This window comes from Callospermophilus lateralis, chromosome 10 (genome assembly GCF_048772815.1).
Source record: "Callospermophilus lateralis isolate mCalLat2 chromosome 10, mCalLat2.hap1, whole genome shotgun sequence".
In the NCBI taxonomy this organism is placed as follows: Eukaryota; Metazoa; Chordata; class Mammalia; order Rodentia; family Sciuridae; genus Callospermophilus; species Callospermophilus lateralis.
Window position 1 is genome coordinate 32,340,979 of NC_135314.1, and position 25,428 is coordinate 32,366,406.

Below are 25,428 nucleotides of genomic sequence, written 5' to 3' on the forward strand. Positions count from 1 at the left end.
TTTCCCCACCAGTAGAAATGTAAACCATACTTTTATCCAATATATTAAGAAATAAAATTCTTTCAAAAACTTCCTTTTAATGTTCACTGTAATAGTTCAATTAAAATGTACCTTTTCCAGGCTAAACTTTATAAAGAATCCCTATTAAAGGCAAGTCTTGAATACAAGTTAAATACAAACTAACTATAAATTTAATTTAAGATTTTAAACCTATTTCTAACTTAAAGAAAGGTTAAAGCAATCTACTTTTAATTAAATATATCTATGGCAACTTAATTCCAAATCTTAAAGTTCTGCAACCCAATTTTTTTATGATAAGAATATTACTAAAACTCATCTGCATTGAATGACAATCTTCCATTCCTTTCGGCTCTCTGAATCCATTATCTCTCTCATGGGAATGAATGTATTGCTATGACTGATGATGAATAAGATATATAGGACAAATGATGCACTTTTTCATTTAAAAGACTAAAAAGGAAATTCACTTTTAGTCTCCTTTCTGACTAGTTTCATTAAAATCTAAATACAGCTATTCTAAGAGATTTTTTCTAGCTCAGTACAGTTTAAGAAAAAAAAAGTCTCATGTATCATTTAAATCAATTATAGATTCTCTGGACATATACCACATAAGTTTCAGTTCAACACTTTTGCTTTAAAAATAAATATATAAAATACCACCAAAATAAATAATCAAAAAATCCTTATGAAACAGCAATCTGAAAAAGCATATTGTTTATAACAATTACTAAATTATAATCCAAGCATTGTTTTGACTATTGAATTACAAAATTATCTTCATTTATTAAAATGTCTTAATAAGAGTTTATTTAATAACTTATTTTTTACCTAAAATGTCATTCAACAATGACCACAAATACTTAGAATAGCATCAAAATTTCAATGTGACTTTATTACTAGATGAGCTTAGGTAATGACTGCTAGATAAGAGAAGTCCATCATTTTCACCATTACATGAGGAAGTCACTGTCCCTCTTACACATACCATTACTTCTAAGACTTAGCATGGCATCTGGCACATAAACAATAAAAATAAATATTGCTACTACAGGGAAGGAAAGCTGGGAGGAATGAAGGAGTCGCTACTGAATTTAAATTCTAGATCTTTCACAAGCTCTTCTAACTTCAAGAACTCTAACAGATTTTTGAAATTTAATTTTTATATGTATATACACACATGCAAATATATATAAGTGAGTTAAATGCTAATTATAACATTATTTAGGGAATATGATGACTTAACAGAATATACACCTTATTTTAGGATAATGTTCTATAACTGAAGGAAAAGAAATAATAAATTTCATATTACTTACACAGCTTACATGTATAGGTAATCATACATAAATTGTTTAATTTAATAAAGTTAACTATATGCTTTACATGGATTAAGAAATAAAGTACTTTCTTTATTTTCCTTAAGAATCCAGACCATTTTTGTTAAGTCTGAAACTCTTCCATTTTTTAATATTAGACAGGAAACTTACTGAGGATTAAGAAGAGCAAAGGAATAGCTAAAGAAAAGGAAGAAAGGAAGGAAGCAAAATGAAGAATGAGGAGAAAAGGGGAAAGAGAGAGAATGAAGAAGCAATTCACCAAAAATGTTTTCTCCTTCTGAACAGAAATGTAAATAATGCCCAGCTGTAACTAAAGAAAGAGGGAGTCATGTCCAAGAAAATACAGTCAAAATTGGCTCTGGTGATTTGTGTTTCTTTAAACCAGGTTTTTCTTTAAACCATGTTATGAGAAATCTGGCACTATACTGGTTGTTCTTCATTTGCCCATGCAAGGAACACCCTGGGATCCTTCAGAGTTCCTTAGATGTGCTCAAAACATCTGTTTAATATAGTTGTTGATTTGGCATCCATTTTTACATCTGACATGACTTATATGAAACCTTGTACCCCAAGCTTTACCTAATTAAAACTTCTCCTCTTGTGCTTATTTGAGCTACAGCCACTTGGTCACTAGGAGAAAAGCAAACAGAACAAACAGACACTGCTGCTGCCAAGATATGCTTCCTCACTCTAGGCAAAGGTGGTGAGGAGTAGGGGAAATTCCCTAGCTTCTCTCCTTTCCCTACCTACCATTCTTCCACCAGTGCCCCCCACTAAACCAACACAACAGTGGCACAGACCAAGACAGTTTGAGAAGTGTGGTGAAAAGCAGGGCGAAGAAGAGTGAGCAAAAGGATAATAGGGCAAATAAGCACATGACCAGCACAACTATTTTAATTTAAGAACAATAGCCAAGGCAACCCACCCAAGAGGATTAAAAACATCAACACGTGTATACAAAGTTCCACACCAGTATTATTCACAACAGTCAAAAGTAGAAATAAACCAAATGTTCATCCACAGAAATATGTTATATAAGTGGAATATTATTTGGCTATTAAAAGGGGAAAAAAGCAGAGTGTTGTATAACCTTCCACAAAACAGATGAACTTTAAAAATATGATGGAAAGTGAAGAATCCAGACTCAAAGACTCTATATTGTATGATCCCATTTACACAAAATGTCAAGAACAGGCAAATCATAGAAATAAAAATTAGACTAATGATCGTAAAGAATGGAGGAAGAAGAGAATTGATTCAATCTGTAAATAGGTATGGGGTGGAAGATGGAAGTGATCTAGAATTAGTGATAATGGTAACATAACATCACAAGTATATTAAAAAATCACTAAACCATATACACTTTAAGATTGTTAATTTTATGTTTATGTGAATATATTTCAATTTTTAAATATTAAAATTCAAAAAAAATAACATAAATACAGAAAATGGGAGTATATTTTAGCATTCAAGATTTGACTCAAAACTCAATTATGTCTGTCTCCATAGTTGTTGGGTAGTGATTTCCTCCTGTACAAAGGTACTAGTATTGAAGGACCTTCATTCTTGCTGAGAAAATTTGGTATTATTTTCAGTTTCCTAATCTTTAAATAACACATTTGAGGTACTTCTGCCACTAATTTACAAGCAATTACATTAGCTGAGTCATTGTTTCAGTAATCTATAATAAGAGGACGGGTTCTGATAGTCAAAATTAATATTTTCACAGATTCACATGAGAAATTTACAAACAATAAAGAAGTTAAAGTTTCTTCTCCCTCCTCCAAGATGTATACAAGTTTTTAAATGCCTCCAAATGTTTTTAAAGAAACAACTGGGCAGGAATTAAAAATACAAAGAATACAAGCCAATACAGGGAAAACAGAGAAAGGATTTGAGATATGCAGAGAGCTATAGATTCAAATCTTGACACCTGAAGGCCAGTGAATTCCAGCTGACCTTCTTGGAACAACTTCCTGGATGGGCAACAAAAGCAATGCTGCCCACTGCTGACAAATTTATGACATTTCTATAAACCTCTGCACAATGCAAAATGATATTATAATATGCTGTGACATTAGGAAATATCAACTTAAATTTGAGTTGCCTTAAACAATATCATAAGTTTTAGCTTCTTAGAATAATGCAATTTGAATTTACATAGTTGAGCTATGATCAAGATACAGAAAATGTTAATATATGTTATAATCAATCACATTCTTAGCCACATGAGACTATTATAAAACATCAATGATCTAAGAAGACATTTAACTTGATATTTAACTTGATAAGGGATGATACGAAAAATGCATCCCTGCAAATAAATGGTAAATAAAATCAGTTAATGGGTAAAATTATCCAATTTCAAGACACTTGCTAAAAAAGAAATTTATATATAGTAACAACTGAAATAACAAAACTAAAAGCTAACAGAAACCACCATTTTATCCATATAGCATAAATTTTAACATGTTATTTATTTAAAAAGCAATATGAAGCTAGCTAGTAATTTTTACTGATGTCACAAATTTCAAACTCTTCCTTCTAGCATAAAGGTCTTCTAACAGAAATCTCCTAAAATCCCGAAAGTAAGAATGCTTCTCTATAAAAATAGGCATTAGACATTATAACAAAGTTTTCTGATCCCACATAACAGGGGCCTGAAGTCAATAAATATATACAAAATACTGGTTAAAACAGGGAATGTTAAATTATATACACACATACATACACATAAACATCTTGTTTTAAAACATAAATATAAATTCACCCATCTTCTGATATAAGACTAAATTCTTATCTTTGAGTTTGGGTCCTTTGCAAGAATTTTGACCCATCTCTTTGTTTCAATTCACTATGCATACATAATTAAAAATTATTTCTTCCACTCTTTCCATCTCTGGGAACCACAGTGTAAAGAGCATTCGCCCTGTCCATGCACCTGCAGTGGATGATAGTGCAGAACTGCACCAATTTCCTGATCAAGAGAAACAGACATGACCAAGTCCGAAAACCTGAAGGTGTGCAACTCCTTCTACTACCACTGCAACTATAAGACTGTGGGCATGGAACCTGTGACTTAAAGAGAAACAGACATGACCAAGTCCGAAAACATGAAGGTGTGCAACTCCTTCTACTACCACTGCAACTATAAAGACTGTGGGCATGGAACCTGTGACTTGTATTGGTTAGGGAGTGGAGATCCAGCCAAGGAAAGCCAGCTATAACCTGTGTGAACCACCATCCACAAGAAAGTGCAAGCCACCCTTGGCAGCATCAGGCATAAGATCCATGAGAACAAGTAGCTCCCAGACCTGAGCATGGTGGCCATCCAAAGAGCCAGTGCCATCCTGCACAGACAGAAGCCTGTGATGGTCTCCTAACATTATATAGCCTAGTAACTTTATAGTCATCTCCATTTGTATAAGTACATTCTATAATTTTGCCATAACAAAGAGATCATCTAATGACACATCTCTCAGAAACATATTCACATCATCAACAGATATATGACTATAATTTTTCAGCATCCTCTGTAAAACAATGCAAATCACATTGTGATGGGGAAGAGGAAATGGACCCATCACTCTTAAGAGCTCCTGAGCCCCATGCCCCAAAGAGCAATAGAGTCTGTTGGAAAAAAAAAAAAAATGTTCCAGGTTGTCCTTACTAACATTTGCCTAATACTCAGTAACTTTGTTGTCACACTCATAATTCATTATCAATTGTTGCAAAATTATAATGAAAAGAATAAGCTTTCATTGGATGGGGGTACAGGCTCAGTATAAGCACATGATGCAACTAGTAGAAGAACTGTATTCATATACTAGACAACAGACTACTCTTGGTGCTTAGAAACCTATGGGAATCATTTTACTTTGTTACTGTTTGAGCCTGTCAAGCAGAAATTAATTCATTCAGTCTAGTTAACAAATAAAATTGGTGAAAGAATGAACATCAGATTAGAAAGCCAGAGGAAGTATTAAAAATATATCACAGTTTTTCTCAGCCTCAGCACTGGTTTAGTAAATAACCCTAAGACTTTCCACCTCTGCACCCCTTTGCCAAAATAAATAACATCAAGAGTAAGGAAAAGTATCAGGAAAGGAAAGGAGAAAGAAATTAGTAGGGATAGAAACAGAGTAAATTATATTATCTGCATTTATGAATAAGTCAAAATAAAACTTACAATTTTGTATAACTATAATGCATAACAAAAACATTAAAATAAATCAATAATAATAAAACAGAGTCCTGAGACCACCCCTACAAAGTTGCTCTCAAGAAACAGCACAATCTCCAAATATGCAAACTGGAGGGTAAGCATGTGACAAAAAGGCATTCAGACATCCCCACAGGGAGTTGAAAAAGACTCAAAAATCAAAACCCAATTTTAGTATCATTATTAGTTCCAAAGAAATAAAAAACTGCCAAATCACCAAATCCTTTCCAGTTTCCTTTGAAACCACAACTTAATAGAAATTCCAAGAAACTTCATCAATCTAAATATGGAGAGCTATCCTACCTAAACAAACTCCCTTGCCATTTGGGGGCGGGGGGGAACTAAGCATCTAGAATATTTTTAAAAATCTGGAAAGTTTATAAAAATTTATTATTTGCCTTTAAGGACATATACTGTCATGCACTGCATGTACTGTATACTGTCATGTGATGCATAGTGACATTTCAGTCAGTAACAAGCCACATACACAATAGTGGTCTCCTAACATTATACAGCCTAGTGACTTTATAGTCATCTCCATTTGTATAAGTACATTCTATAATTTTGCCATAACAAAGAGATCATCTAATGACACATCTCTCAGAAACATATTCACATCATCAACAGACATATGACTATAATTTTTCAGCATCCTCTGTAAAACAGTGCAAATCACATCTGGTACTTCTAAGCTAAAGTCTGTAGAGCCATCACAGGATTCCTCCTTCATATTCATTCATTCTCTCTCTCTCTCTCTCTCTCTCTCTCTCTCTCTCTCTCTCTCTCTCTCTCATGACATCATGGGGCTTCTCCATTACCCTGAATTCTGCAAAGAATTTGACACATGGAAAAAAGCCACAGTTGACAATAGCAGTTAACATTAACAAGAAAGAAGCATTTGTTGTTGCAAGTCTTTAAAATGTTGGAGCTTTTAGTAACTTGCCACACCACAGTGAAAACTGATTAACACAGCCATCATAGATAAGGTGAAGAAAGAGAATGAAAAAGCAGTTGATATCAGAACTACACCTTATAATCATAAAGAACTTCTAAACCAATAAAAATGATCACTGAACCAGGTGCACTGGCGCACACCTGTAATCCCAGCAGCTCAGGAGGCTGAGGCAGGAGGATCACAAGTTCAAAGCCAGCCTCAGCAAAATCGACATGTTAAGAAACTCAGTGAGACCCTAAATAAAATACAAAATAGAGCAGGGATGAGGCTTTTGGTTGAGGATACCTGAGTTCGATCCCCGGTACCCACTCCCCCCAAAAAAAATTGATCACTGATTTTCACAAATTTACAAATCAGCAGTTTTCAAACTATCTATTATGTTGAACCAATTACCTTTTTAAACTCAACTCTGTTCAAGACCAATGCTTATAAATTGGTAAAATTTTTCAAAAATCCAAAGGAAAAAAATGACTCAGAAATCAAAACCCAATTTTACTATCATTATTAGTTCAAAAGAAATAGAAAAACTGCCAAATCACTATGAAATTCTCTAAATGCTTACTCCCAATTTCTGACATAATTGTAAACAAATTCCAGTTCATGAAACTACACTGATCCACAGAACACACTTTAAGTAAAACTGTTTCAGAACATGTGGAGTTAAGAAACATAAAGCCTTTTATGACCCTGTAAACCTCTTGGCCATGATATAACTGGAAAAAAGTTACACACAAATTTGGTCCAGAAAACCAAAAGTAAAAAATTCCTTTTGGTATCTTTTCCACTCTGCAAAAATAATCATGGTTTCTTTTCTCTGCAAGCTTAAAAATCGTGGTGTGTGTGTGTGTGTGTGTGTGTGTGTTCTATTTATTGATGATAGACATTTAAGTTCTGTGAAAAGTACCTAGCTCCTAGACTTAGTAATTTTAAATGAAACTGTTTCATTTATAACAAACAGGAACCCAATTATTTTATATTGACATATGTAGTTTACCACCATTCTCTCTTATTATCATCTAGATACTGGTAAACAGCTACTTCTCTTCATTTATTTAACAACCTGCAATAAACACGGTTTAGTACCAAAAGTCCAAGTACATTTCAAATCACACTTAATTTTCTAAAGAATGAGTCTTTCTTATATTGCAAATGATTCAAAGTTTTAGAAATTCATCTCAAATCTTTAAAGTAGTTCACCCAGAAATACTTTTTTGGGTAGTAGGATTCCAATTCTGATGCATGTTATTATATGCAGATTATTATTCTTTTGGTTTGCTGAAGTAGCTGCTAGCCATTTAAAAGGCTGGCTCTTTAAAAATGAATGAAAAAGAAAGAAATGATTGTTTCATAAGCTGTCAAATATATTGTATTTAATGTGAAGGTGTTTTCCAAGTAATTTTTAAAATGTGTATGGCAAAGTCAGATTGGTTTGGGTAAAACAAACTAAACTATAATATTTTTGCAAGGCTTTTGAAATAGTGATTCTTAATATAAAAAATAACTTTGCAAACGAAAGTATTTTTTTCAATTTTTTCAGTAAACATTATATTTCACATGCACAAGCTAGCTGTTACCCAGAGCAACAAAGTCAGGCAGTTACAACTAATATGGTCACCTTTATCCCCAATGAGACACTTGAAGAAAAGTATTTAGAGAGCTCAACTGTGTTTTCAAACTCTAAATCTGTTTTTTTAATTATTTTAAACACCAATCCATATCACTTTCTTTCTTAATGATCTTTTCTTAAATATCCTTTATATTTGACTACTCTAAGCACTTATGCCTAAAATGTTCTCAGGTCAGTTGACAAAAAAGGAAAGAATATACTAAAACAATAAAAATTTTAACCAGCAATAATATGAGTAAGCCCTGAGAAAAATAAATCTATAGGAAATCAATTTCTAAACTGATTAAAAATAAGAAAGACATCCTAACAATATTTTGACTATGTGAAATTTCCCAAAATTCAGAATTAAAGCCTAGAAATTCTTTACTTCCCACTGAAAATTATCTTTAAAAATGTTAATCTCTTAGACTTAAAAAATGAATTAGGTAAATTTCCTTTCTAAGGTAAATATAAGTCATATTAGCAGAAATGAGATAATTTTTGCTACTAGTGTTTAAAAGTATGTTTTATATGATTATTTGGATACTGGGGAAGGAGGTCGGTAAAAAGGCAATATTTTTAATTTCCATACCAAAACACAAGTAAAGTTATGCTACTTTTTAAATCCCTACCAAAAGGTAAAAAAGCAACAGTTCCATAAGTCATATTTAAATACATATTTGAAAGTTAAGCTTCCCTTATATTGTTAACAATGTGAGAAACAGAATTCTTAAAGATGATGAGTGTTACAGTTAGAGATAATTCTATAGAATTATCTGTTTCAACTCATCAACTGAAATGTACAAGGTCACATGAATACAGTTAAATGCTTTTAAAACATATTAATATCATAAGAAAAACCACCTAATACATTTTAATTAGTCTTCATATAAATTTTCAAATTAAAAAAAATCTATTGTAATTTGTGAGCTAATTAACATTCATTTTCTTTCCCTTTAAGTTTGGGACAAATTCAAACATTATAAGTCTTACAGATTTTCTAATCCAGGTAATTCTTGAAAAAAAGTACAACTAAAAAATACCTTTCTTCTTGTTCAATTATTGTAAGAAAAAAAAACAGAGTTAATGTAGATAAGGCAATAAGATACACAATGCTTTAGTTTTTTTAATAAAAGGAATGGTTAGTTAAGCTCCCACTAGGCTTTAATCCCAGGAAGTCTGGCTTCCTGAACTGTTGTGCTTTCTAGAGCATTAAGTTTGTCAGATTTACAGTGCAGATGACAATGCTGAAAAGAAATTTCCCATAATGTTATGGAAACAGGAAAACTATAAATATTTGAGTGATAAAGGTTACCCTCTAGACTAAATGTTTACTTTTACTGAAGATTAAAAAAAAAAAAAAAGTATAAGGCTAAGGAGTATCCATCCAAGAACTCTGATGTCAACAATTCAGGTGCAAATGCTAGAGGGGCTTTATGCCAGTATTTTCACCCACTTGCTATTGGTTTTGTCAAACTTGTGAATTTACTTGAGTAAATTTGGAGCAAAAACCCTAATATAATTTTTCTTATAAACCTTTTCATTTCTGGTACATGTTATTACAGCACATAAAGTTTTTCAGGATATACATATCATATTACAGCAGAAGCAGTTCTACTACACAAAGGTAAATATTTGATAATTACAAATAACTATCTAATAGTGCAGTTATGAATCTTCATATATTCTATACATAAAATATATATCTAAGTTTTAAATAGAGAAATAAAATTCTACTGACTTCAATGATTTCAAAATACTTACTAAAGTCTCCTGTAAGAAAAACTCCTTCTGCTCCTGGGGCCCATTCTTTGCAGTATAAGCCACCATCAGCACATCTGTGGATGCCAAATGATTCATAGCCTCTGGAAAACTTATCAATCCCACCTTCATTCTCTCCAATGTCACTCAATATCTTGCTAAACTTCTTATACCTTTGAAAAAGTGCAAAAGAAAATAAGTTAAAAATTAAATAGTCTTCCAAAAAGATGAACCATAATTAAGTAGATGAATTAGTCATATCAGAAACAAAAGACAAGATTAAAAAGGAATAATATAAATAATTTATTGGTAGATGATGGCCTGGTAGGATATCACAACTGTTGTGTCAAAATAAACCAAACAAATTCAAGGGTTTTTTTGTTTTGTTTTGTTTTTTGTTTTTGGAATTTTAAGCATTTTGGTATAAGAAATATAATGGTTGTATTATTATATGAATCTTTCAAAAACCATCATAATAGCAATTTCTATGACAAGATATTATAACAAAGAGAATTCCTACTCTCTCCCCCATAACTTCTAAGAAAATGAAAGTAAATTAAACAAAATCCTGCAAGAAAAATAAAATTACCCTATGTCAGAGTTTTATAAACTTTCCTGTAAAGGACAGAGGGTGAATATTTTAAGCTTTGCCAGCCATATGGTCTCTGTCACAGCTACTCAACCGTATCTCTGAAACATGAAGAAGGCCACAGATAATTCACTAATGAGCAGGCATGGTTGTGTTCCAGTAACACTTTATTTACAAAAATAGGTGGGTCATTTTTGACCTGCAGACTGTAGTTTGCCTCACCTTGCCCTAAAGCACCTAAGCACAGAAAGAACATATATCATATCAAACTACAAAAACCAATAACCATGAGAAGAAATTGAAGATTCCCAAACAAGACCAAGAATATGGTTCTCTACACCTTCTCCCATTTCCTCCTATATTCAATATTGATACATCAAAAAAAAATGTCCATTTTCATTAATTTCCCCTATATATAGGAAAAAGCAAACTAGGAAGAAACTGTAGAAGTAAACCATGTGGCAGGTGCTCTCTGTCAAAAATGAAGGTAACAAAACCACAGAATGAATTTGGCAATGCCAATAAGCTTCTGGGCAGCTCCTTCTCCACCTATGGACTCCATGAAAAATGCTATGAATCCAGATGGAGATATCGATGGAACACACAAAATATGAGAAGTTGACTAATAAAAAAAAACACACTAATTTAGCTGAACAAAGAGTGTTTCTACAGATATTTCAATTAAAAATTAATTCAATAAAGTCACAGGTAAGAGATTATATTACCAAACAACAGAAGTAGAAGCTCAATGACACTACAGACATAAGAAAACAAGTGCAAGAACAAAATATATCACTAGAAAATAATAAACAAATTAGAATTAACAATAATAATAAATGTAAAATGAACAAATATTGCAAATTAAAATAAGTAAATAGAGGACAAAAAGACATAGAATTAATTAAAATAGAGATAGCTGGTAACTGAAAATAAATGGACATAGAAGATACAAAACTGAAGATTTTTCTTTAAGAGTTAAATCTTCATATTGAAAAAAGCATGCCATGTTTCAAGAAAAGTTTGGGAAGCAAACACACATCAAACATATCACAATTTAAGCTATTAAAATTTAATGCATATGGGCTGGGGTTGTGGCTCAGTGGTAGAGCGCTCACCTAGCATACATGAGGCACTGGGTTCCATCCTCAGCACTACATAAATGTAAAATAAAAATATTGTATCTAAAAAATAAATATTAAAAAAAATTAACTCCTAAAGAAATATCTTCATAGACAGTAGGTAGAAAAAGGAAACAGCACATTAAAAGCAAAAAGATAAAGCCAAGGTCATATAATTCTAAAAAAGAAAAGTTGTAATGTAAAAATGTTATAAAAGACAAATTCTAATCTAAATGTAAGATATTTTTAAAACATAGTCAAATTTAAAGAATGGTTTTAAGGCAAGAAGACTAATGAATTATTATTTAAGAAAAATAAACTTGTTTCATGGAAAATTTGACAATCAAAGGGTTAAAAACAGAACATACAGGAATAAACATTATAGGAATATGGCTGAGTACTAACTCTCTGAATATAGAACTATGGCTAACCAATTGTAGAACTAAGTGAATGTGATCACAAAATCTGGACCAAATTAACAAAGAAAAAACATTATTTAAAAAAGTAGAAAAAATTGTGCTCTATATGTATAATATAATCTGGAATTCATTCTGCTGTCATATAAAACAAATTAGAAAAAAAAATTTAAAAACAGCAGTGAAAGGGAGATAGAATTGTAAAGTAGTCACTTAACACTGACTAAAATTTAAGTCTGTCATACCTTTTAATCTCATTAATCTTAGATGGGCATTTGGAAAATAACAAATATTAAGGTAAAGAAAGTTATAGAAGAATTTCAACTGTTTTTTTAATTTAATTTAGCTTCATTGTTTAAAATTAAATTTAACACACATTTATTTCACTCATGTTTTACTATATCATTTACTATCAAATTTTTTCTCCATCCTTCTACCTGTAGATAAGCACACAAAAAATAACACAAGTTATATTCCCTTAATATCAGTGACAATTTTACTTTATTTCTGATGAGGTTACTTTATACTTTCTCCATTACATTGTTGTAATCATGTATAACAAATAAGTATCATCTTAAGAAAATTAAATCACAGGGTTCCTAAAACTACATTACTTTTCCATTATATAGTCCTATATAATCCTATAGAATATTCATAAGAATTTTACTTAGTACATAAGAACTATGTTCATAAAATTTGGGAAACTTAGATCATTTGAAATAGATCTATGGAACAAAAATGAGTTTCTGAAATAGTATTGAGACGACACCAAAATTAAGCACACAATAAAAGGGCAATTAAAGTCAGTACAGAAAGAATGGTTTAACCAATACAACACTGGAATTTACAAGTTTGTCACTGAAAAGTGAATCTTTAAATAATTTCCAGGCATCAAAATTATAAATACTAATTTTTAAAAATAAAAAATAAAAAACATTCACAGAAAAGAACCTTAAAAAAAAAAGATTTTCAAAGTCTCATATAACTAAAATTCCATTTTTCACTAAAAGGCCAGTCTGCACAGACAGGGTGCTGTCTGGCCAAAAAGACATTCTCAAATGTTTTGTTGAAATACAAGTTAAAGAACAATTTGGCATCAGCTATAAAGATTTCAAAATCACACACTCTTCAAAGTAAGGAATTCCTTTTTCAGAAAATTACCGTTTGGATATATCACATAGATAGCAAAGACACATGTACACTGACATTCATTATAGCACTATTTGTAATAGCAAAGTAGGGAAAACAATCCTCCTATTTACAATGGAAAACTGTCTGAATAAACTTGTGAAATATCCAAACAACAAAGTCCACAAGAGCAATTAAGAAAAATGAGGTAGAATAAAATGTGTTCATATGAAATCATGCACAAAATAATCCCAGTCTCATGGATAGTCCCTATTCCAGGGTATACAAAATCAGAAGAGCTGGGCAGTTACCATAAATATGAGGTACTGATCCGCCAAAAGAAACACAAAAGTGCTAACCAAAGGAAAAAAAAAAAAAAAAAAAAAAAACACCTACTGAGGTTGGCCTTAAAGTATGGGAAACAACAGAAAATAAGAAGGAGATGTTAAGATGGAGAGTTCAAAAGCTATACCCTCTATTTCATAGCTACAGCCCATTGTTACCAGTCTGGTATTAATTCCAGAACAGGGAGAGGAAGAAAAAAAAAAAAACCTCCAGACTATCTACAAACTCTTCTTAATTGAAATACTGGCAACTGTTTCAAAATACTAACATACTGACCTGGACAAATTAAATCTATGGATCGGGTGGAACACCAATGCAAACACTTTAAATCCTATGAGAAATATTTCTCTTAATCTGTTTCATGTATCAGTCAGCTATACTTTTCTGTATATGGTAACTCTAAACTATATTAAATGGCATCATTAATAATAATCAGTAAGATAATCAAATGATGTGATATAATCAACAAAAATATATGGGCTTAGGGCAAAAAATACACATATACATATATTGCAATACAAAGAAATTTACTGATTTCTTTAAAAGGCATACACTAAGGTGGTTACAATACTTTATAAAAACAGTTTTAGATTTAAGTTTAAAAACTAATCATTCTTAAGAAGTTTCATAAGGTAAGTTCAAATGTTCCATTTGGTAAAATGTCAATGGAAACAGGATTATAGCATCATATTACTTTAACTAAATATCTTGACTTCCCTCAAGGTCAGCCCTATAGCTGCAGATAGAGGAATGCACATTCCACTTTGAAATCACTGTGACTCAAAGAAGAAAATGCCTGAGGATACAGCAAGCTCATCATGCCTGTGCCCTTTCCGACTAGAGTAGTCTTTCTTAATATTTTACTGAGAATTTATAGATATTTAAAAACTAGGTCAAGTTTTTCATAACCAACAACATAAAGTGAAGTTAATATAGTAACAAGTATTTTGTACAGATATAATGAATTGTTATAAATATTATCACATTTGATCTCTACATTAATGTTAAAAATCCTCTTTCTTATAAAGGAAAACATAGAGTCACGGAAAAATAAATTGCCCAAGGTCAATAAATAATAGAGGTATATCATCAATAATCACAAAGGTTATAGTTAAAAAAATGACTTTTAATTTGGGATTTTAGTTAAGTCTTATACTTAGGACTGTTAATCTTAAAACTAAAATAATAAATGCTGAATAAGTCTAAGTTTAAATCCTAACTCTGTTACATACTATATGTGACTCTGAATAAGTCACTTAATATTTTTCTTATTTTCTTTCCTTTTTAAGCAGAGAGAGAACTCACAGGTAACAGGGAATCAATGAAATGAGGGTGGGAGCCTTACCCACTGCAGCCAACATGTGGTCAATAAATGTTAGCAATAAATGGTAGCAATAAATGGTCACCACCAAGAAGTGGTAACACTTATACTTTAAAATGTATCAGTTTTCACTGATTTATAGCACTTATTTAGATTTTTAAGGTGTATGTTAATTATTAGGAAACATTAAGATTTTACCCCTCAAATTTCAAGTGTTTGAGAATGCTTTCCAATTTTTCCTGCTTTAAGAAAATTAGGCATACTAACATATAACATATACTAGGTACTTCATATTGATTTAAATGTATGCTATGGGATGTCCTGGAGAATGTTAAGTAGCTTATATTTAAGTGCAATTACTATAAGGAAGTAGTAGGGGACAAGGATAGGGAAGAAAAAATAAAACAGGCTAAACTCTGTGTTCTCCTGAAAGATGATTCATCCTAGATCAGCACTGAGACTCTAATTTCAGACAGGGCTGTGAACACAGATTTGTCAGGGAAGATGGATCATGTCTTATCTACAAATGTCTTGAATGTAGAATCCATTCTCAAGTGTTTCTGAGTGGGCCTAAAACTCACAAACCCCCTCAGGGAAATACATTCTTTGCTAGCTTAATTTTTGAGATTTCATTTTGTTGTCCGCTTCCTAGGGGAGACTTAGTTTACAGGCAAGTAAAAGCATAGAAATAAAAACTTAAAAGAAAATTTTAATAGCTAAAAAGGAAGGAAACAAGATTAAAGTCAGGGGAAGTAGCACTCTGGTTTGTCTTAGAAAAACAGGTTTTGGGCCGAGGCTGTAGCTCAGTGGCAGAGAGTTTGCCTTGCCCATGTAAAGCACTGGGTTCGATCCTCAGCACCACATAAAAATAGACAAATAAAATAAAGACATGCTGTCCATCTACAACTACAAAGAAAAAAATAAAAACAGATTTTAAATCAGTCTTTAAAAGGTCTTTGGGTATCTGGCAAAAACTTTATTAAGCAAAAAATATCCAGAATATACAAATTTATTTATTTATTTAGGCTGTCAAATGAGACCTTAATGTGAATATGTTATGCTTTCCAAACAGAAGCAATTATTTAACTACCAAAAACAAGTGTTTATTTAAGTATAAAGATATTTATTCTGTGCTAATAATTTGGTTACCACAAGATCCTTGTATCAAGTTGTTCATCAGTACAGTGAAAAACACTATTCAATCCATGCCCATCAGGCTGAAGCAGAGATAAGTGAGAGTTAACAGAATAAGAAGACAACAGGAAGGAATTAGTGGTTCTAACTGAGAGAAGAGGTGATAACAGAAGGCTTTAGGGAGTAGCTAGCACTTGAGTTATAATTTGAAGACTGAATAGTATATTTTGGCAGCTGGAGAAAAGACAGAGAAGAAGAGTATTACAGGTGTAAAAATTAGGTGGTTCTTGTCCATATGACAACTAGCTACCTGTATCAGAGCAGAAGAATGTGGAGGAATTTAGTGGCCTAGAAAATATGATTTTCAACAATAAATTGAATAAAAAAATTAAAACCTTTAAAAGAGTTATACAGGAGACAACTGATATCATCAGAGACATGTTTTAAAGAGAGCAGTTTCAAGGGATGAATTTTGGTAGGGAGAATCCACAGATTAATGGAGTCTTTATTAAACAGACTATTAAAAACACCAGTATTATTTTGTTATACAAGATTGAACAATGGAAAGAATTTTAAAATTGATACCACAGAATTCATGTGTATTTAACACAATGAAATGTCTGAGGCAATTAACATTTTAAGTAGATAAGGTTTATTTAGCTTGCAGGTTTGGAGGTACAAGCCCAAGATTGGGTGGCAGCTTTAGTTTGACTTCTGGTGAGGAAAGCTTATCATTGCAGGTGCAAATGTAAAACTAAAAGGGTCAGATCTTGAAGGAGTGCTGAGAGAGAAAGAGAGACTCTGGGTTCTCACAGTCCCTTTCAAGGGCAAGCTGCAATAATCTAAGGAACTCCCATAAGGTCCTACCTTCTAAAGGCATACATTACTTCCCAGTGTCATTACTCTGGAGACTAAGCCTTTATATATATATGAACTGCTCAAGAACACTCCATAGCCAAATAATAGCAATGTGGTTTCTTATTTTTAAATGATATACTTTATTATTACACCAAAATTCATGCATAAATTTTAAAAATTCCATTTAAAATTTTAGTATCATTTCCTATCTGCAACCAGCTTAGCATTATATTCTTCACTTCATCTGGCAGGAAACAGAAGAAATGAAAAAACTTAGGAACAGGTGACAAACAAGAAGTAGTAAAATCCATCTATGTATTACATAAACATTAGTGAGCATCTACTATTTGTCTAGTATTAACCTAGTCACTGAGGAAAGAGATAAAATACAAAGTTCATGCCTTTAAGACATCATATATTTGAAACAGAAGAGCAGAAAACGTTTTTATAGGGCATTGATAAAGCCTTAACATATACATAAGTAGCCAGAATATTAATTCCACAAAGACAAGGAAAATTATCTGTTCTGGACCCGGACATATTCCAAGTACCAGAAATACCTAGTATGTACTTAGTAAGCACCTATTATTTGTCAGATTGTCTTTAGCCAATGGTGATAAAATGGGTAGAGTTAGGTTTCAGATTAGACTGTTATGCCTGAATTTGAATCCCAATCCTGCCTTTTAATAGCTCTAAGACTAAATTTCTGAATCTGAAATGACAATAATAAAACCCACTTTATAAGATTACTTTTCTAATAAGATAATGTACCTAAATTCAACATAAAAATAATAAATAAGCACACTATTGGAAAAATGAATGTTTTCAATAAGGCTTATGGATTTTAGATCAACACAGAAAAATCAATATCCTATTAAAATATAAGAAAGATAAAATTCACTATAATCTTACTAGACCACACACAGACACACACACACACACACACATATATATACATACATCTCTGATTCACTCAATCCCATTGGCTCTCCAAACTCTAGCTTAACTTACAAAGGTTGTGATTTGCAAACAAGTCAGCTACTTTTAGTATCTGAAAGATACCCTGAAGAGGTCAGATACTGAAGTCTGTGAGTTCAGGATGTTCTAACCAACTACCATAGATAATGGTTTAGACAACAAGCAATTATTTCTTAAAGTTCTAGAAACTGTAAAATCCAAGATCAAGGTTCCAGCAGATCTGTGTCTGGAGAAGGTGCTCCTCATCCTGGTTTGCAGGTGTCTGTCTTCCCCCTTGGATCTTCACATGTTAGAGAAAAGAGACACACAAGCCCTCCTCCATGTATTCTTACAATTATACTAATCCTATCATGAAGGTACCACCCTCGTGGCCTAATTATCTACCAAAGGCTCCATCTCAAAACAAAATTTCATTGGGTACTAGGGTTTCAACATATGGGGATTCAAATAATCAATAAATAGCACTACAAAATGGATTTGTGGGAAAATAATGGCCCCATGGAACAAAGTTTGCCTAGTAAGAAACAGAAAATGGGAAGGAGTCTTCAAATCAATTCCTTATCCTTCCTCCTTAATGTCCTGAATGACCAAGCAATCAGCTATGTAAGAAAATATTTTAATCTCAACAATTCATTTCACCAGCATGGGTGTATATCAGGACCAACAATGTGGCTCTACACAGATAAATAACAAAGATTACATAAAAATATTTTTTTAATTGAGGGAATTGGAGGAAATAAGGTCAATTCAAAATTGTACTCTTTTAAAAGAGTTAATACTACTTACAATAATGTCCTCAAAGTAAAGAGTAGTTATTGTTTATTAAATTTCTTTCCTAACTCTGGTACTGAGTGACAGATGTAAGTAGGTCAGGGGAGATTATTGCAGATATCCTTCTACATCTAAATCCCACATTTTTTTTAATATGTTCCTATTCAATTCATTTATTGATATAGTCCACTTAAGGAGTCCATACAATGCTCACTATTTCTTTTAATAATAAGGCACTTATTTCTAGAATTCTATATTTACAATAATGGAAATACTATAAGGTTAAAGACAATTTAAAGAATCCACTATATAGCCATTAATGTAAACATACTTTGACTTCTTAACAGATTAATTAATTATAATAAATTAACAAAATGTAGCTAGAAATTAATTTTAATCACTGTGCCTTGTCTCATGGTTGCAAGCAAATTAATAATATATTGCCCTTGCAGTTTACCAAGGTATGATTAATGGTCAATATTAAAATTTCTGGGGTATTCTGGCAAAGTGAAAACCTGAATGGCTAACTAGAAAAAAAAAATCATCTGAATGCAATAAATCAGAATTACTGAAGGTAAGCCCTGTGAGATAGCCCATCTGGTCAGGCCTAGAAGTGTCAAGCATTGTCCCAAGCACTTGAAGCTGCCAGCCTCTTTATCAGCCTCTCTCTTTCCAGTCACGCTCCTGTTCACGTCTTTGCTACATGCTCTGCTGATTACCTTGGAAAAGGGCAATGCTGTAACTGTTCAACTGACCTTTCAGTTTATTTTCTCTTGTGTAATATGAAACATGAGCTAACACAGTCTTAGTCTACTGATTTCTAGGAAGAATTCTGACTTAATGTTTCAATGGTCTTGGCTCAAATAACAGTCTGCTCTTCTGTGTTCAGGTTTCTCTTTTTGGAAAAATTACATGGAAAACACCAGAGCAATGGGCTAGACAGACAGAAGCTTTGGGTCCTCTACAGACCATAATCTGCAATAACAATGTGCTTCTGAAAATGTATGGTCTATGTTAAGAAGGAATTTCAAATTTTAAAGTCACTACTAGAATCTTGCTTTCAATGTGATTTTCACTGTATCAAGAGATTTAAAAATATGATGTTTAGGTCTCTTCTGTGTTTTGACAGGAATCTTACTGTTACTCAGACACTGTCAAAAATTCTATACTCATCAAAAAGTAGGAAATTTAAGGATTCAAAAGATACATACTCTTGATCTGAATCTATGGTACTATCCATGTGACCTTTAGGAAGATAAGCACAAAAAGGTTTGGGTTCCTTTTCCATAAAATTGAGAAGATGACTTGAAATGCCCCATACAAATCTAAGAAACTATAATTCATACTCAACTTATGTTCTGCCTGACCATAAGCCAGGAAACAAGAGAACCAGCTAACCACATACTAAAACTATGAGTCAAAATAATATTCCTTCCTTTTAATTTACCTCAGGTATTCTTCACAAAACCAAAACAAACAGAAAGTTGACACCAAGAGGTGGGGTCATTACTGTGACTATAGATGACACTGTGGATCAGAAGCCTTTGGAAATGGTTTGCAGAAAGGGTTTGTGAAAGTGGGATAGAAAAAGCTCTAATCAGAGCTTACTGGACATTTCTGATGGGCGCTCAAAGGACCCAAATACTGATAGAAAAGTCAAGTACTTTGCTCTAGGACAATAGGAAAAATGCCTTGATGCCATCTCAGGTAAGACTCCACACATTGCAAACTCAAGAGTATAAACATGGAAACTCCTTTGAAAATAATGCACCCAGGATGCCCTCCTCAAACAGGGCCAACTAGGGAATTGATTCCCCAGGATTCATCCCACCCCACTTCAGCTGTTTAAAAAACAAACAAACAACAACAAAAAAAAAAAAAAAAAAAACACTCAAGAGTTCACTGTATCCAAGGTCCAAGGGGAACCACTTAGTGCTTCCACTAGCAGCAGACACTGACATTATCCACAAGTACTGGATTTGCAAGCATGCAGAATGCAAGAATTTTGCAGTCACAGAAGTCTCTGCCAAGATTTAAAAGGAAAATTTGGGAAGCCAGGCAGCATATGGCAGGAAACTGAATTCCCACAAGATGCTCCTGACAAGGTGATAGTGAGCTGTGAAAATGAAGCTGGGGCAATGATGGAGACCCCAGAAGTCTGAGGTGCCAAGAACATGGAACACCTGAAATGGTTAGCCACAAGTAACAAGCAGAGCTGGCCCAAGAAAGGCCATGTGGGACTATAGTAAGCAAGGTGATAGGGGGAGGCCCACCCAAGCACTTTGGAGCTCACACCACGCCACAAGCTCATACCATGAAAAGTGTATTGGGTAGGGAGCTTAAGGATTTAATATTTGGCCTGCTGGGTTTCAGTCTTGCTTGGGTCTGATTCTTCTTTGCTACTGTCCTATTCCTACCTTTCAGAAAGGAGATGTTTGCCTTGTACCATTGAAGTATGCAGTTTTATTGATTTCACAGGGAGTCACAGCCAAATCTGCTGAGTTTTACAGATGACAATGGACTTTGACTTTTGAGCAATGCTGGAACTGTTAAGTCGAGAGTATTCTTGGGAGATGAACTGAATGCATTTTACACTGTGAGATGGACATGAGCAGAGTCTAGAGCAAAATATGTTGTTTGGATTTTAAATGTTCCCTGAAAGCTCATGTGTTAAAGGCCTGATTGCCAGCTGATTGATGGCTTTATTGGGAAGTGGTGGAAACTATAAAAGGAGAGGCCAAGTTGGATGAAGTAGGTCATTGAAAGCATGTCCTTAAAGACTACACTGGAACTTCTTCCTCCCTTTTTCTCATTCTCTCTTCCTCCCCTCCCTTTCTCTGCTTCCCAGTTGCCATGAGGTGGACAGCTTTGCTGCATCATATGCTCCCTATCAAAACATTCTACCTTATCACTGGCCCAAAAACAATGTAAGCCACTTGACCATGTACAGAAACCAATGAAACCATGAGCCAAAATAAATTTTTCCTTCTTTTAATTTGCTTATTTCAGATTTTTTGTCACAGCAAAGCAAAGCTAAAAACTGGATGAGTGAATCAATTTTCATTTTGACAATGGCATATGACTCACTAAATAAACATATGAAAAATCCAAGAAGATGGGGGTGTGGGGGTGTGGGTGTGTGTGTGTGTCTGTGTCTGTGTGGGTGTATGTGGATATATCTATATATATGCATCTAAAAAAATCCACATTTTTGGACTAAACAGTGGTGAAATATCAAAGGTCTATCAAACATTCTAAGAGTTCTTTTACTTTACTGAGGGAGACAAAATTTTCAAAATTCTGTCTGCTATAAAACTACAAAGATCAAAGAGCTTTCACAGAATCCCTACATATTGGCAAGATCTCTTTTAAGTTAAAAATAAAATTATTGAAGTTTTATACCTATATTAATTAAAAATCACATTATATTACAAATGGATGTGTTTATATATGTAACATATATACAAACATTCATGTACATGTATGTATGTAAACACATGCACACAAACATACATATTTATATATTTTTTTACAATAACCTAGCATAGACCAAAAAGAATAGCTCTGAAATTGCAACAACATTTTGTAAGTACAGTGGTCTTCCATACTATTTTTGTGTTTCACAATTTATTAAAATTTCTCCTAAATTGCATATTTTAATCTCTTAAATAGAGTTGAAATAAGATAAGGTATTTAAATATTATTTAGCAACATATCTCTGTGGGTTGTATAATGATGTATAGACATAAAATAATATTTATGAACTTACCATATGATCAAGAGTCCTACACCAAATGAAACTACTATAACCCAGACTATAATGCTATAAGCAGATTTGAACAAATATCTAAAGTTAAATTCCATGAAAATACAACCAAATCTGTTTGCTAATAATGCCATCCTGATTCTAATTTAGTAACCTATTCAACATCAGTAAAATAGAAAGTGAATTCACCTAGACTTTCTATTGCTCATGGGCAATAGTTGCCTGCTTTTGTATTTCCAAAGTGTTCCCAGATCACATACTGAACTGATCATTAATGTGGCCTAGTCATAATCAAAGCAAGTGAAAACATGAACTCACAGAGGCTCCTCATTACTTATAGGCAGGATTCACAAAAAGCTTTGACCAAACTTCCAAAACATGTGTAACCAAGAGATGCTTGTAAAAGGAGAAAAATCTCTTAATATGAAGTGATTTTAATATTTTATATTTTATAATATTTAATATCTGTAAAAAATATGTAATTCTTTCAATTTTATATGTCAAAAATTCTGTACTATTGTACATGTGAGAATTACAAGGATCAGAAGGGTTAAGGTCAGTCAGCAAGTTATTGGAAGAACCAAAAATTTAAAAAAACTTTTTTATGTTAAAATACTTTAAAAAGTCATACTCATAATAATGACTTGTAACAAGGACCAATTCAACTCAATTTCAAATCACTTTTAATAAATTCACAAAGTTTTTATGGAAACTTTTAAATGTTAGAAGATATTATGTAGAGTTATTAATCCTAATTACTGAGTACTGCCCATGGATATTGCATATATGATTTTATAGAATATGTATGGAATATTCATATATAAACTATTAGGATGTGTTTGATCTATATTTATTGACATAAAAAGTGGTTCATAGCTTACTCCACAATATGAAAAGGGAAGCAAGTTTAATAGATTTTCTGTTGTTCATTTAGTTATGGACATATATTAATGTATAGAAAAATTATCTGAAACATTATATATCACAATATAACTATGATCTCTTGATAATGGAGTTGATTTTTTTTTAATTTTCCCTTAGTTAAAAATGTAACGATAAAGAAATGAAGTAAATTATAAAAGAATCGATATTATTTTAAAGCTTGTTGTTTCAAAAATAATTTTAAAGTTTTATGGTAGGACATGTTTAATCCAACTATCTAACAAATGTTCAAAAAAATTTATTGAATAGAAGATGAAAGAGGGCAAAAAATAAGTAATAAACACATCTTATTAGCAATTCTACTGTTAAAAACCAATAACTGCCTAAATCAGTAATATTACCTACTATCCCTGATTATACTGCTGAAATCCAAAATACAAGACTCTTTAAGGTTTAAAGTTGATCAATTTTGCCTATGTTCACTTCTACCACCTGCTTTAGTCCACTTTTTAATTCATTCAAAAAATACTTAGGGTTTAGGGCAAGTACCTGGACACCCATGTTCACACGCATGCACACATACACACACACACACACACACACACACACACACGCACGCACACACACAAATACATATAATATCATACACGCATAACATGTAATATTCTACTTAAAACTCCATTACGTAATCAGGTACCTAAATTAACTACTGTTAGTGCTCCTGTTAGTCTCTGTAAGAAAGACAGACAGATAAGCAGGAAGGCAGACCAACTGACTCACTTGGTGTTTTCCTTTAGGAAATGATATTTGCTGATACTCTAATTTCCTCAAGGACATCACCACACTGCAAGTTTCAAGGTATGTCCTTGGTACGTAGTATGCACTCTCATTCTCAAACTGTCAACTCATCCCATGACAGAAACTGACACATATCCTTAGTTTTATATCAAAGAAATTTCTTATTTTAAAAAAATCTATAATATCATAGATGCAATATTTAAATTAAAACTACCACTGAGAGGACAACAGAATAAACCATTCATTTTTTTTTTTATCTTATACTTTTTCTTTAAAAAAAAAGTAATACATCTTAAATTACTTCACTGCCTGTTGCGCAGAGAGTCACGGTGATAGATCTTTTTTATTATTGTTTGCTTCAAGACCTATTTCCCTTCTCTCTTCCTACTTCCAGCAACACTCTTGAAACCACGCTTACAAACAATAAATACTAAAAGCAGTGGCACTGAAGCATGACATACTCATTCTCTTCTAAGACTGGTTACCACCAAAGCACAAAAGTCCAGCTCTGCACTCTCAAGAGTAACATTATTTCTATTTAAAAAGTTCCAGAGAAGACAGAGGCAGCCATGTAATTATGCATCTGCAGCCACTCTATCCACTCTGCCTCCTGCTTACAGCCAGTGTGCAGCACTATGAAAAACATTAGTCTTTCAGCCTCATAAATCAACTCCAAAATCAAAACTTGAGCTTTTGCTATGTTGTTATTTGTTTCACTTTCTTTGTTTTTATTTCTAATCCTTGGAAAACTCTAGGTTTCAAATTCCCTCCTTTTAACTTGCTGCTAGAATCAACACCTAAGTAATAATTGTACCCCATCAAGAACAGGGCAGCTCAACAATGGCACTGAAAACTAAGTTTGACATTTTTCTCCACAAGACTCCATTCTTGGTTCCTTACTGGTTCAGTGAACATGGTTTTAATTGAGAGACATCAGAATGCAACAAAAGACTCAAACTACAGAAAATATATATGTGGATCTTTAAAATATTTTATATAACTCACTTCAAATGGAACTAGATCTATTTCCAAATTCACATGAAAACAACACTATTTTCCAAGATTTTCTTATCAACATTCTATATTTAAAAAATGAAAATGCTTCCAAGTATGATAATAAATTAATTAATCTACTGTTTCCCAATTATTTCCTGTAGTTCTGTAGTATCAAGATGAATATTAAAATTATGATTTTTCAACCAAATTCACCTACTCTCTGATATCTTTCTAGTTAATAAAAAGAATCACAGATGTTTCAGGACAGAAAAAGGTGTTTTTTCTGAATAAACAGAAAAGTATAAAATCCCCAAATGATTATGATATAAGTGTTGCAAAATTTATTTCTAGCTTCCACAACTCCTCTGTAAAGTTCTAAAACCTCTTTGTAGTCATAATGAAACCAGAGATTGAGATGAAACTAGA

General features: G+C 32.5%; 1 protein-coding gene across 1 annotated transcript in view; it reads right to left on the reverse strand.

Annotated features, from left to right (window-relative positions):
* Gbe1 (1,4-alpha-glucan branching enzyme 1) overlaps positions 1–25,428 on the reverse strand; it is a 268,536-nt gene that overhangs the window by 207,670 nt on the left and 35,438 nt on the right. Inside the window, exon 2 of the mRNA XM_076867808.2 lies at positions 9,906–10,075. Coding sequence (XP_076723923.1) covers positions 9,906–10,075 — 170 coding nt within the window. The remainder of the gene's footprint in view (positions 1–9,905; positions 10,076–25,428) is intronic.